The sequence below is a fragment of the Oncorhynchus masou genome, chromosome 27 (genome assembly GCF_036934945.1).
Source record: "Oncorhynchus masou masou isolate Uvic2021 chromosome 27, UVic_Omas_1.1, whole genome shotgun sequence".
NCBI classification, from domain to species: domain Eukaryota; kingdom Metazoa; phylum Chordata; class Actinopteri; order Salmoniformes; family Salmonidae; genus Oncorhynchus; species Oncorhynchus masou.
This window is the reverse complement of record NC_088238.1, coordinates 19,619,773-19,634,679: the sequence shown is the minus strand read 5'-3', so window position 1 is coordinate 19,634,679 and position 14,907 is coordinate 19,619,773. Positions and strand designations below refer to the sequence as shown.

Sequence of the window (14,907 nt, the reverse complement as noted above, 5' to 3'; positions counted from 1 at the left end):
AAAAGGCACATGACAGCCCTCTTGGAGGCACCTAAAGACTCTCAGACCATGAAACAAGATTCTCTGGTCTGATGAAACCTAGATTGAACTCTTTGGCCTGAATGCCAAGCATCACGTCTGGAGGAAACCTGACACCATCCCTACGGTGAAGCATGGTAATGGCAGCATCATACTGTGTGGATGTTTTTCAGCAGCAGGGACTGGGAGACTAGTCAGGATGGAGGCAAAGATGAATGGAGTAAAGTACAGAGAGATCCTTGATGAAAACCTCCCCCAGAGCGCTCAGGACCTCAGACTGGGGAGACGGTTCACCTTCCAACAGGACAACGACCCTAAGCACACAGCCAAGACAACGCGGGAGTGGCTTCGGGACAAGTCTCTTAAATGTTCTTGAGTGGCCCAGCCAGAGCCCGGACTTGAACCCGATCGAACATCTCTGGAGAGACCTGAAAATAGCTGTGTGGCGTCGCTCCCCATCCAACCTGATAGAGCTTGAGAGGATCTGCAGAGAAGAAGGGAGAAACTCCCCAAATACAGGTGTGCCAAGCTTGTAGCTTCATATCCAAGAAGAGGCTGTAATCGATGCCAAAGGTGCTTCAACAAAGTACCGAGTAAAGGGCCTCCACCCTACCTGACACACTAGACCCACTCCAATTTGCTTACCGCCCCAATACGTCCACAGACGACGCAATCTCAACCACACTGCACACTGCCCTAACCCATCTGGACAAGAGGAATACCTATGTGAGAATGCTGTTCATCAACTACAGCTCAGAATTTAACACCATAGTACCCTCCAAACTCGTCATCAAGCTCGAAACCCTGGGTCTCGACCCCACCCTGTGCAACTGGGTACTGGACTTCCTGACGGGCCACCCCCAGGTGGTGAGGGTAGGTAACAACATCTCCACCCCGCTGATCCTCAACACTGGGGCCCCACAAGGGTGCGTTCTTGAGCCCTCTCCTGTACTCCCTGTTCACCCACGACTGCGTGGCCACACACGCCTCCAACTTAATCATTAAGTTTTCGGACGACACAACAGTGGTAGGCTTGATTACCAACAACGACGAGACGGCCTACAGGGAGGAGGTGAGGGCCCTCGGAGTGTGGTGTCAGGAAAATACCCTCACATTCAACGTCAACAAACAAAGGAAATGATTGTGGACTTCAGGAAACAGCAGAGGGAGCACCCCCCTATCCACATCGACGGGACAGTAGTGGAGAGGGTAGTAAGTTTTAAGTTCCTCAGCGTACACATCACGGACAAACTGAATTGGTCCACCCACACAAACAGCGTGGTGACTGCGCCTCTTCAACCTCAGGAGGCTGAAGAAATTCATCTTGTCACCAAAAGCACTCACAAACTTCTACAGATTCACATTTGAGAGCATCCTGTCGGGCTGTATCACCGCCTGGTACGGCAACTGCTCCGCCCACAACCGTAAGGCTCTCCAGAGAGTAGTGAGGTCTGCATAATGCATCACCGGGGGCAAACTACCTGCCCTCCAGGACACCTACACCACCCGATGTCACAGGAAGGCCATAAAGATCATCAAGGACAACAACCACCCGAGCCACTGCCTGTTCACCCCGCTATCATCCAGAAGGCGAGGTCAGTACAGGTGCATCAAAGCTGGGACCGAGAGACTGAAAAACAGCTTCTATCTCAAGGCCATCAGACTGTTAAACAGCCACCACTAACATTGAGTGGCTGCTGCCGACACACTGACTCAACTCCAGCCACGTTAATAATGGAAATTGATGGAAATTGATGTAAAAAATGTATCACTAACCACTTTAAACAATGCTACTTAATAGAATGTTTATATACCCTACATTATCTCATCTCTGTACTCTATATCATCTATTGCATCTTGCCATCTTTATGTAATACATGTATCACAAGCCATTTTAAAACTATGCCACTTTATGTTTATATACCCTACATTACTCACCTCATATGTATATACTGTACTTGATACCATCTACTGCATCTTGCCTATGCCGTTCTGTACCATCACTCATTCATATATCTTTATGAACATATTATTCATCCCATTACACTTGTGTTTATAAGGTAGTAGTTGTGGAATTGTTAGGTTAGATTACTGGTTATTACTGCATTGTCGGAACTAGAAGCACAAGCATTTCCCTACACTCGCATTAACATCTGCTAACCATGTGTATGTGACAAATACATTTGATTTGATTTTGATCTGATTTTGAGTACTTATGTGATATTTCAGTTTTTTATTCTTAATAAATTAGCAAAACATTTCTGGGGTATTGTGTGTAGATTGATGAGGTGAAAAAGTGTACGGCTGTAACACAAAGTGTGGATGAAGTCCCGGGGTCTGAATACATTCCCGAACACACGGTATCTACTGCACACGCCATACACACAGAACCAGATGGATGTTTTCAAACATGGTGAGCACTGCCTATTGGTATGAACCTGTACTACCTCAATAGTGTTTTCCCCTTATCCAACACTGCCCCTAGTGGCTGAGCTGGAGCGGTGCACTGGTATCTCTCATACAATTCCCGCTCACTCTCTCAGTCTCTCTTTAATTATCTGGTGGTGGAGAAAGGAGAGAGGGAGGGTGTTGTGTAGAAAGGAGGAGAGAGGGAGGGTGTTGTGGAGAAAGGAGGAGAGAGGGTGTTGTGGAGAAAGGAGGAGAGAGGGAGGGTGTGGTGGAGAAAGGAGAGAGGGAGGGTGTTGTGGAGAAAGGAGGAGAGAGGGAGGGTGTTGTGGAGAAAGGAGGAGAGAGGGAGGGTGTTGTGGAGAAAGGAGGAGAGAGGGTGTTGAGGAGAGAGGGAGTTGTGCAGAAAGGAGGAGAGAGGGTGTTGTGGAGAAAGGAGGAGAGGGGGTGTTGTGGAGAACGGAGGAGAGAGGGAGAGGGAGGGAGAGAGTGGTGCTTTCAGGTCTGTGAAGGCCAGTGAACGAGGGCAGACCGGAGGAACTACTTCCTGGATTAGAACGCCGCCACACAGAGAGGAACATATTAAGGTGTTGACATGTGTATTTGGCCAGGTCTGATCTCTTTAGTTAATGTGTTCAGTAGAAACAACCCCAGTTTGATACATCATCATTATGTACTATAGTACTCTGTCTCTAGCTGTTTTCACTGAAGGAAATACCATCGGTGAGCAGGTCACTCCAAGATGTGTGTGTGCCACAGTGGCAGAAGCTAGATAGATATTGATTCCGAAAGAGGCCACAGAGAAAAGTAGATTGAAAGAGAGAGAGTGATGGAGAAAGAGGCCACAGAGAAAAGTAGATTGAAAGAGAGAGAGTGATGGAGAAAGGGGCTTCTTCTCTTTTGACTTCAGCTCTCTTTCTCACCTCTCCATTCTTTAACAGCCTTACATGTCACAATTAACACTAATTGTTGAAAACATATTTTGTATTTTTTTGCCCCCTTCCTTTGACTATACACAATCTCCTCTCCCCATCTCCTCTCTATCCCCCTCTCCCTTCTTCTCTCTCTCCCCATCTCCTCTCTCTCCCCCTCTCCCTTCTTCTCTCTCTCCCCATCTCCTCTCTCTCCCCCTCTCCCTTCTTCCATCTCTCCACAAAGGAGAGAGGGAGGGTTCTGGTGGAGAAAGGAGAGAGGGGTCTCTCCCCTCTCCCTTCTTCTCTCTCTCCCCCTCTCCCTTCTTCCATCTCTCCCATCTCCTCTCTCTCCCCCTCTCCCTTCTTCTCTCTCTCCCCCTCTCCCTGGAGAAAGGAGGAGAGAGGGAGGGTCTCCTCTCTCTCCCCCTCTCCCTTCTTCTCTCTCTCCCCCTCTCCCTTCTTCTCTCTCTCCCCCTCTCCCTGGAGAAAGGAGGAGGGAGGGTCCCCCTCTCCCATCTCCTCTCTCTCCCCCTCTCCCTTCTTCTCTCTCTCCCCCTCTCCCATCTCCTCTCTCTCCCCCTCCCTTCTCCTCTCTCTCCCCCTCTCCCCCTCTCCCAGGTCTGTCCCCCTCTCCCCCTCTCCCTTCTCTCCCCCTCTCCCCCTCTCCCTTCTCTCCCCCTCTCCCTTCTTCTTCTCTCTCTCCCCCTCTCCCTTCTTCTCTCTTGACCTCTCCCTATTCTGGCCCCCTCTGATTCTCTTTCTCTCCCCCTCTGTTCAGTCTCTCTCTCCCCCTACATCCCATCATTATGTCTCCCCTGTCCCTCTTCTCTCTCTCCCCTCTCCCATCTCCCTCTCTGAGCAGGTCTCTCCCCCTGATGTCCCTTCTTCTGTCTCTCCCCCTCTCCCTTCTTCTCTCTCTTGATCTCCCTTCTTCTCTCTCTCCCCCTCTCCCTTCTGTTCTGGAGAAAGGGGCTTCCTCTTTGGAGACTTCTCTCTCTCCCCCTCTCCCTTCTTCTCTCTCTCCCCCTCTCCCATCTCTCACTCTCCCAATTCCTAATTGTTGAAAACATATTTTGTCTCTTTTTTTCTTCTCCTCTCCCCCTTCCCTTTGACTATACCAATCTCCTCTCCCATCTCCCTCTCCCCCCTCTCCCTTCTTCCATCTCTCCCCCTCCCCATCTCCTCTCTCTCCCCTCTCCCTTCTTCTCTCTCTCCCCCTCTCCCTTCTTCTTCTCTCTCCCATCTCCCATCTCCTCTCTCTCCCCCTCTCCCTTCTTCTCTCTCTCCCCCAGTTCCCTTCTTCTCTCTCTCTCCCCCTCTCCCATCTCCTCTCTCTCCCCCCTCTCCCTTCTTCTCTCTCTCCCCCTCCCCTCTCCTTCTCTCCCCCTCTCCCTTCTCTCTCTCTCTCCTCTCCCTCTCCCATCTCCTCTCTCTCCCCCTCTCCCTTCTTCTCTCTCTCCCCCTCTCCCTCTCTCTCCCCCCTCCCATCTCCTCTCTCTCCCCCTCTCCCTTTTTCTCTTTCCCCCGCCTTCTCCCTTCTTCTCTCTCCCCCCCTCTCCCATCTCCTCTCTCCCCCATATCTCCCATCTCCCTCTCTCTCCCCCTCTCCCTTCTTCTCTCTCTCCCCCTCTCCCATCTCCTCTCTCTCCCCATATCTCCCATCTCCCCTCTCTCTCCCCCATCTTCTCTCTCTCTCTCTCCCCTCTCTCTCTCCCCATATCTCCCCTCTCTCTCCCCTTGTAACCTCTCTCCTCTCCCTCGTCTCTCCTTCGCTCCCTCTACTCCTCCCTCTCCCCCATCTCCTTTCTGCCTCCTCCTCCTCCCCAGATGATGCTGTGACAGGGGAGCTCTCCAAGCTGCTGAATGAGATGAAGATGTGTCGGGACAGAGACTACTCTTTTGAGGTGTGTTATGTTGTTATTCTCTTCATCTTATAGATCCTTGTGTTGTCTTTGGAATCATTGCTGATGCTTGTGGTGATCAAACCAAGTAATTAAATTAGTAACCGACTCCACTCTACTCTACTTAGGAGCTCTGCCAGACCATCTCATCCCACTCTCATTCCATGGAGAGCTTTGGCAGCGGTCACCTATCAGACGAGGAGCGACGCAGTAACGGCACCCTGAGCAGAGTCAGAAAGGTGAGCACCATTTTGGATCAGGGAGGGAGGATGGGACCAGGGGTAATCAAGGGGGATGTGGAGGGTGAGGACCATTTTGGCAATTTTGGGTCTGTGGTATCGTACGGTCGTATTGTTATTCTTAGATTGGGAAACCATGTCCTACTGCATCACTCTGGGGTCCATTACTGTAGTAGCATTTAGTCACCAGGAGAGGGCAGCCTCAGACACGCTGTAAGGCAGACATGTTTACTGAGCAAAAACATAAACTCAACATTCAACAATTTCAAAGATTTTACTGGGTTACTGTTCATGTGAGGAAATCAGTCAATTGAAATAAATAAATTAGGACATAATCTTTTGATTTCACATGACTGGGAAAACAGAAACAACTATTAGTCACAGATACCTTAAACAAAAAGTAGGGGCGGAGATCAGAAAACCAGTCAGCATCTGATGTGACCACCATTTGCCTCACGCTGCAAATAGACTTGATCAGGATGATGATTGTGGGCTGTGGAATGTTGTCCCACTCCTCATCAATGGCTGTGCGAAGTTGCTGGATATTGGCGGGAACTCAAACATGCTGTCGTGCAAGTCGATCCAGAGCATCTCATACGTGCTCAATGGATGACATGTCTGGTGAGTATGCAGGCCATGAAGGAACTGGGACATTTTCAGCTACCAGGAATTGTGTACCGATCCTTGCGACATGCTGAAACTTGAGGTGAAGGAGACGGATGAATGGCACGACAATGGTCCTCAGGAACTCGTCACAGTATCTCTGTGCATTCATATTGCCATCAATAAATACACGTGTTTGTTGTCCGTAGCTTATGCCTGTCCATACCATACCCTCACTGCCACCATGCGGCACTCTGTTCACAACGTTGACATCAGCAAATCTCTCGCCCACACATCTGCCTGGTACAGTTGAAACCGGTATTCAACTGTGAAGAGCCCACTTCGCCAGCGTGCCAGTGACCATCGAAGGTGAGCATTTGCCCACTGAAGTCAGACAGTCAGGTCAAGACCCTGGTGAGGACGACGAGCCGCAGATGAGCTTCCCTTAGACGGTGTCTGATCGTTTGTGCAGAAATTCTTCAGTTGTGCAAACCCACACATTCATCAGCTGTCTGGATCTCATATGATCCCGCAGGTGAAGAAGCTGGATGTGAAGGTCCTGGGTTGGTGTGATTACACATGGTCTGCGGTTGTGAGGCCTGTTGGACGTACTGCCAAATTCTCTAAAACGACATTGGAGGTGGCTTATGGTAGAGAAAGTAATATTAAATTCTCTGGCAACTGCTCTTGTGGACATTCCTGCAGTCAGCATGCCAATTGCACACTCCATCAAAACTTGAGACATCTGTGGCATTATGTTGGGTGACAAAACTGCACATTTTTAGTGGCCTTTTGTCCCCATCACAGCATCCACCTGTGTAATGACATGCTGTTTAATCAGCTTCTTGATATCCCACACCTGTCAGGTGGTGGATTGTCATGTCAAAGGATACATTCTCACTAACAAGGATGTGAACAAAATGCTAGCGAAATACGTTTTTCGTCCATATGGAACATCTCTGGGATCTGGCTGGGCCACTCAACCATAAAGGCCTGATAGGTGGAGTGCTGCAGAAATGGTTATCCTTCTGGAAGGTTCCACCATCTCCACAGAGGAACTCTGGAGCTCTGTCAGAGTGACCATCGTGTTCTTGGTCACCTCCCGAACCAAGGCCCTTCTCCCCCCTCAGTTTGGCTGGGCGGCCAGCTCTAGGAAGAGTCTTGGTGGTTCCAAACTTCTTCCATTTTAGAATGATTGAGTCCACTGTGTTCTTGGGGACCTTTGTGCTGCAGACATTTTTTGGTACCCTTCCCCAGACCTGTGCCCAACACAAGCTCTTATGACAATTCCTTCCACCTCATGACTTGGTTTTTGCTTCATGCACTGTCAACTGTGGGACCTTATATAGACAAGTTTGTGTCTTTCCAAATCATGTCCAATCAATAGAATTTACCACAGATGGACTCCAAGTTGTAGAAACATCTCAAGGATGATCCATGGTTGCACCTGAGCTCAATTTCAAGTTTTATAGCAAAGGGTCTGAATACTTATGTAAATAAGGTATTCCTGTTTTAAATTTCTAATACATTTGCTAAAATAAAATAAACTGTTTTCGCTTTGTCATTATGAGATATTGTGTGTAGATTGAAGAGGGAAAAATGAATGTGTTGGAATACTTTCAGAATACACTGTACATTTCTGTTCAGTATAGAACATCCTCCTTCCTTCTGTAAAGTAACCACTGATCTGACATGACTGGATTGGTGAAAGCTATGTAATGGAATCCTCGCTTTACATCAAATCAGTGATTGTGCTGGAAGTCACTTGAAGGAAGGCAGTAAGGTAGGAAGGAAGGGTGCGTGTTTTAGTACTAGAACAAGGCCTTGGTTACCCCTGAGAGCTGATTGGTAGAAGGGCTTTCATCATGGCGACAGGGGTCCAGTTTCTCTCGTTTCCAGGGAGATTGACGCCTGTGGCGTTTGGCGCGGCACACTAACAGGAATTGATCTGGTCTGAATCAAACCACTGCCGCTGTGTGTGTGGTGGGAGTGGGTGGCTTGATGGAGCAACAGCCTCTGGGCAGGCCTTGCCTTGGTTTAATAGGAGCACAAACACGTCTCAATCAGTCACACACTGAGGGCGACGATGTAGGCGCAACACACACACACACACACAGAGAGAGCACATGTAATGGAGAGGGTTACGAACAGTATGTATTAGATTTTGTGTCTTCATGGTCAGTGTCTGTATGTGTGTGTGTCGTACTTATTTGTATGGTTCTCTACGGATCTGGATGTGTGAATATGTCCCCTGCGCCCATACAGGCCTATGTGCTCATTGGTATGCATGCACCTCCATTAGAATGGCACACTGTAAATGTCAGAGAGTGATGCAGCATCTGTCCATCAGACAGACTGATGAATAAAAACATGGTCACCTCCCATATCTGCTGTAGGACACACTCATCAACTTCCTGGTTCCAGAGCTGAGGTATAACCATAGACAAAGTGTTGGATGTCTATGTGTGTAGCCCACTGCCCTCCTCACTACATCTGCTGTACACTACAGAAGGGCCTTGCTGGCTTGTAGCGAAGCCTCTTGGCAACAAATCCACACGCTGGTTACTGAATAGAACAAGTCAACAGCCAGGTCACAGATAGGTGTTCATCATGTTTGTTTAATAATGATGTGACATCATTGGTGCGCCGTACCGACATGGCTTTGGTGGCCGGTACAGACATGGACTTGGTGGCCCGTACCGACATGGTCTTGGTGGCCCGTACCGACATGGCCTTGGTGGCCCGTACCGACATGGCCTTGGTGGCCGTACCGACATGGACTTGGTGGCCCGTACCGACATGGCCTTGGTGGCCCGTACCGACATGGCCTTGGTGGCCCGTACCGACATGGCCTTGGTGGCCCGTACCGACATGGCCTTGTCACGTGTGATTGTAAGATGACCATTGACAATTGACAACACAGTCAAGCCCAAACTACCTTAATAGTAGCACACAACAACCAGCTTTTTCCCCACTAAACATAGTACTGTGGTGTCAAGGAGTCCAACGACTCTACCCCCAGGCTTCCAAAGGGCCTAGCTCTGACAAATCACCTCTACCGTTCAACAGAGAACAAGAAATATTCATTAGATAGCACATGCTAATATTATTCCACCAAATGAGTGTATCATCATTCAACTGAGCAGACCTGGAAGGACCTGGCTGCCTGGGTCCATGTTGAAGCCTGTGTCCCAAATGGAACCCTTTCTGGCAGTGTTTATGGCACCCTTTCTAGATCAAAGTAGTGCCCTAGTATGTAGGGAATAGGGTCCAATTTGGGACATGGAAAAATAATAATGGTATCAGTGTTAAGCCCATCTAATAGACCTGAAGTGTGGTGTGTGTGTGTGTGTGAGAGAGATGATTATTGTGTGTTTTGTAGAGTATGTCTATATTTCATTTTGTTTAGTCTTTTCACAATCTCATAAGACTGCTGACCTTCTGGTTCTTCCATTTATTTTCTACAGAAATGTCTCTCCCTCTCCTCCTTACTCCATCTGCCCCTCTCTATCATTCTTTCCCTCTCTCTGTTCCTGTCTTGCTCTTTCTCTATTTCCCCTGCCTCTCTGCCTCTCAATCTCACTGGGACCTTGGGCTTTCCCTCTGCATCATTTGGGTCACTGGTATTATCAGGAGACAATACCCCTTTCACAAGACCGGTCTAAACATATATCCTCCTGGCAATACAGACCCTGTGAAAAGGGCATATTGTGTGTGTTAGCGTGCACGTGTGTGTGTATTTGTTTGTCAGTATCCCCAGTAGCTTTTGCAGAAGCAGTTGCTGCTCTTCCAGGGGTCCACAAAAAACACTGAACATTACAAAGTAACAAAACACTGATAGACAAGGAAAGTCACACATGCGATCATGGCTCTGTATAAAACTGCGTTGCCGTGAATTTGTTTTGGACTTGGGGACTGTGAAGAGACCCCAGGTGGTATGTCTTGTGGGGTGTGAATGAGTGTCTGAGCTGAACGTTATTTGATTATGCAGACAGGCTGGTATTTTCGTCACAGTAATATTTCTCATTAAAACTAGGAGAAGCAGTTAATCTCTTGTCAACCCTTAACGAGTAAAGACTGGCATACATGTTGTTGATGTTAGTTCTGTATGTGCAGTTAAGCGTTCTGCTTTGTTTATGAGCCAGCTGCAGTTTTGCTACTGACTGTTTCCTTATTTAGAATTTCAGTGAGCTCACTGGCTTTGAGTGCTGTAAAGTGTGAAATCATCTGCATATGTAGGCATTCTAGTTTTGTGTAAGACCAACGGCAAATAATTTGTTAAAATAGAGAAGAGTAACGGCCCAAGGAAACTGCCCTGAGGGATACCTCATTGTAGATCTGATGTTAAAGACGATTCCATTGAAGAACACTGGGTTCTATTGGATAAATAACTCTCCAACCATGTGTTGGCAGGTGATGTAAAGCCATACCAAGTGTGTTTTTTAAATAATAATGTATGATCAATAACATCAAAGACTGCACTGAAATCTAACAATACAGCTCCAACTATCATCTTATTATCCATTTATTTTATCCAATCAGTCATCTGAGTCAGTGCAGTACAAGTTGAGTGTCCTTCTCTATATGCATGCTGAATCAGTACTTAACTTGCTCTCTGCAAAATAGTGTTGTATTTGATCAAACACAAGTATCTCCATCAGTTAACTAAAAATAGGCAGCAAACTGATTAGGCGGCTGTTAGCGCCAGCAAAGGGTGCTTTACTATTTTTAGGCAGTGGAATTACTTTTACTTCCTTCCACACCTGTGGACACACACACTCCTTCAGGCTTTGGTTAAAGATCTAGCCAATAGGGGTGGTGATACAGTCTGCTACCATTCAATAGTTTACCATCAAGGTTGTCTATACCTGGAGGCTTATCATTATTGATGGATAAAAACTGTTTTTCCACCTCTCCCACACTAACTTGACTGAATTGAAAACCTTCTCCTTCATTATTAAATACTTTATACCAAAATATGATGGTTTACTGTTTAACTTCTGAGTTTTTCCACTACTAGTGAACATAGTAATTGAAATGATTGGCAATACCAAAAGGTTTTGTTATGAAAGGCCCATCAACTTCAGTGAATGATGTAGATGAATTGGGTTTTTCGTCATTTATCTTTGTTTGGTAATACTTTCTTCTTTTTGTTTAGTTTAGTTTCAACATTTCTCAATTGACATTATGTCGACCAATCGGCAGAGCAGCCTGACTTGTTTGCCACCTCTTGCATAATTTCTTTAAAACATAAAATGTTTCAGTTCGTCATCAATCCAGGAGGATCTAACAGTTTCCACAGTTAGTTTCTTAACAGGTGCTTGTCAACAATTTGCATGAATAGTTTTCAAAAGACTTCCAGTTCTGTATCTGGATTCACTTCCTCGTACATATCAGACCAATACATTTTTTACATCTTCAATATGGTATTGTGTTTCTCTGTAGTGATCTGGAGTAGGGCTGTGTGAGATTCTGTGTGTGTGTGTGTGTGTGTGTGTGTGTGTGTGTGTGTGTGTGTGTGTGTGTGTGTGTGTGTGTGTGTGTGTTGTGAGTGTGTGTTTTAAATGAACCGTGTGTATTGAATCTCTCTGCAGCGGCCCACTCCCCCACTTCCCCCAGCCCAGGAGGAAGAGGAGGGGGAGAAGAGCTGTGACCCTGCTGGGTTCTGGGAGGCCCTCACACCCTGCAACGGTTGTCACAACCTGGGCTTCTCCAGCCTGTCACAGGTACGCACACACCTCCCCCTTTCACTTGTATTCCTACACCTCCTGTCATTACTTTAACTGATAACCATTGTTATGGAGTGCCAGTATACTATGCTATAATTGCCCTGTCTCAAACATAAGTCACTCTAATGGCCTGTTTCCCCGTTTGCATGGCTTGTTGCCTCTGAAACCCTCAGTTAATATACATCACCCAGCAGAATGCAGCTCTGCTGGGCCATGTAGCAATATGTTTATGTATTTCCATGACTAATAGAGATCAGTGGATGTCGTCTTCCGTTTTGCGCTTGGTGTGTGTTTGTTGTTGTGTTGCCGTGAGCACCACATAGTATCTCTCTCAACCACTTGCTCTCTTTCACGATCTGTCTTTCTGACTATCTGTCTTTCTGACTATCTGTCTTTCTGACTGTCTGTCTTTCTGACTGTCTGTCTTTCTAACTGTTTGTCTTTCTGACTGTCTGTCTTTCTGACTGTCTGTCTTTCTGACTGTCTGTCTTTCTGACTGTCTACAGTTGAAGTCAGAATTTACATACACCTTAGCCAAATACATTTAAACTCGGTTTTTCACAATTCCTGACATTCAATCGTAGTAAACATTCACTGTCTTAGGTCAGTTAGGATCACCACTTTATTTTAAGAATGTGAAATGTCAGAATAATAGCAGAGAGCATGATGTATTTCAGCTTTTATTTATTTCATCACATTTCCAGTAGGTCAGAAGTTTACATACACTCAATTAGTATTTGGTAGCATTGCCTTCAAAATGTTTAACTTGGGTCAAACGTTTCGGGTAGCTCTCTACAAGCTTCCCACAATAAGTTGAGTGAATTTTGGCCCATTCCTCCTGACAGAGCTGGTGTAACTGAGTCAGGTTTGTAGGCCTCCTTGCTCACACATGCTTTTTCAATTCTGCTTTTTCAATTCTGCCCACAACTTTTCTATGGGATTGAGGTCAGGGCTTTGTGATGGCCACTCCAATACCAAGTATGCTTGGGGTCATTGTCTATTTGGAAGACTCATTTGCGACCAAGCTTTAACTTCCTGACTGATGTCTTTGAGATGTTGCTGCAATATATCCACATAATTTTCCATCCTCATGAGGCCATCTATTTTGTGAAGTACACCAGTCCCTCCTGCAGCAAAGCACCCCCACAACATGACGCTGCCGTGCTTCATGGTTGGGATGGTGTTCTTCGGCTTGCAAGCCCCCTTTTTCCTCCAAACATACAATGGTCATTATGGCCAAACAGTTTTATTTTTGTCTTATCAGACCAGAGGACATTTCCCCAAAAAGTACGATCTTTGTCCCTATGTGCAGTTACAAACCGTAGTCTGGCTTTTTATGGTGGTTTTGGAGCAGTGGATTCTTCCTTGCTGAGTGGTACCTTGGTACCTGAGTGGCCGTGGTACCTTCAGGCGTTTGGAAATTGCTCCCAAGGATGAATCAGACTTGTGTATGTCTACAATTTTTTTTTTGAGGTCTTGGCTGATTTCTTTTGTTTTTCCCATGATGTCAATCAAAGAGGCACTTGAAATACATCAAATGATGTCAATTAGCCTATCAGAAGCATCAAAAGCCATCATTTTCTGGAATTTTCCAAACTGTTTAAAGGCACAGTCAACTTAGTGTATGGTAACTTCTGACCCACTGGAATTGTGATACAGTGAAATAATCTGTCTGAAAATAATTGTTGGAAGAATTACTCTTGTCATGTACAAAGTAGATGTCCTAACCAACTTGCCAAAACTATATTAACAAGAAATTTGTGGAGTGGTTAAAAAACTAGTTTTAATGACTCCAACCTAAGTGTATGTAAACTTCCGACTTCAACTGTATATTTCTTACTATCTTTCGGACTATCTATCTTTCTTACTATCTTTCTGAATGTCTTTTTCTCTCTTCATTTAGTTTCTCTCTCTCTCTCTTTCTCTCTCCCTTAATTTTTCTCTTTCTTGTTGTCTCCACAACGGGGAAGAGCCTCAGTATCCATTCTGCCAGCTCTTTCCCCTCCCTCTCCCTCCTGTCTCCCTCTTTTCCTCTCCCTCTCTCCCCCTCCTGTCTCCCTCTTTTCCCCTCCCTCTCTCCCCCTCCTGTCTCCCTCTTTTCCCCTCCCTCTCTCCCCTCCTGTCTCCCTCTTTTCCCCTCCCTCTCTCCCCTCCTGTCTCCCTCTTTTCCCCTCCCTCTCTCCCCTCCTGTCTCCCTCCCCTCCCTCTCCCTCCTGTCTCCCTTTTTCCCCTCCCTCTCTCCCCTCCTGTCTCCCTCTTTTCCCCCCTCCCTCTCTCCCCCTCCTGTCTCCCTCTTTCCCCTCCCTCTCTCCCCTCCTGTCTCCCTCTTTTCCCCTCCCCTCCTCCCCCCCTCCTGTCTCCCCTCCTTCCCTCCCTCCCCCCCTCCTGTCTCCCTCTTTTCCCTCCCTCTCTCCCCTCCTGTCTCCCTCTTTTCCCCTCCCTCTCTCCCCTCCTGTCTCCCTCCCCCTCCCTCTCCCCCTCCTGTCTCCCTCTTTTCCCCTCCCTCTCTCCCCCTCCTGTCTCCCTCTTTTCCCCTCCCTCTCTCCCCTCCTGTCTCCCTCTTTTCCCCTCCCTCTCTCCCCTCCTGTCTCCCTCTTTTCCCCTCCCTCTCTCCCCTGTCCCCTCTTTCCCCTCCCTCTCCCTCCTGTCTCCCTCCCTCCCTCTCCCCCCTCCTGTCTCCCTCTTTTCCCCTCCCTCTCTCCCCCTCCTGTCTCCCTCTTTCCCCTCCCCCCTCTCTCCCCCTCCTGTCTCCCCTTTTCCTGTCTCCCCCCTCCTGTCTCCCTTTTCCCCTCCCTCTCTCCCCCCCTGTCTCCCTCTTTTCCCCTCCCTCTCTCCCCTCCTGTCTCCCTCTTTTCCCCCCCTCTCTCCCCTCCTGTCTCCCTCTTTTCCCCTCCCTCTCTCCCTCCTGTCTCCCTCCCCCCCCTCTCCCCCTCCTGTCTCCCTCTTTCCCCTCCCTCTCTCCCCTCCTGTCTCCCTCTTTCCCTCCCCTCCCTCTCTCCCCTCCTGTCTCCCTCTTTTCCCCTCCCCTCCTCTCCCCCTCCTGTCTCCCTCTTTCCCCCTCCCCCCTGTCTCCCTCCCCCTCCTGTCTCCCCTTTTC

At 47.7% G+C, this 14,907-nt stretch overlaps 1 protein-coding gene across 1 annotated transcript in view; it reads left to right on the top strand.

Annotated features, from left to right (window-relative positions):
* The window catches only part of LOC135515718 (ankyrin repeat and sterile alpha motif domain-containing protein 1B-like), a 358,368-nt gene that overhangs the window by 132,065 nt on the left and 211,396 nt on the right, over positions 1–14,907 (top strand). Inside the window, 3 exon segments of the mRNA XM_064939410.1 lie at positions 5,166–5,242; positions 5,368–5,478; positions 11,676–11,807. Coding sequence (XP_064795482.1) covers positions 5,166–5,242; positions 5,368–5,478; positions 11,676–11,807 — 320 coding nt within the window.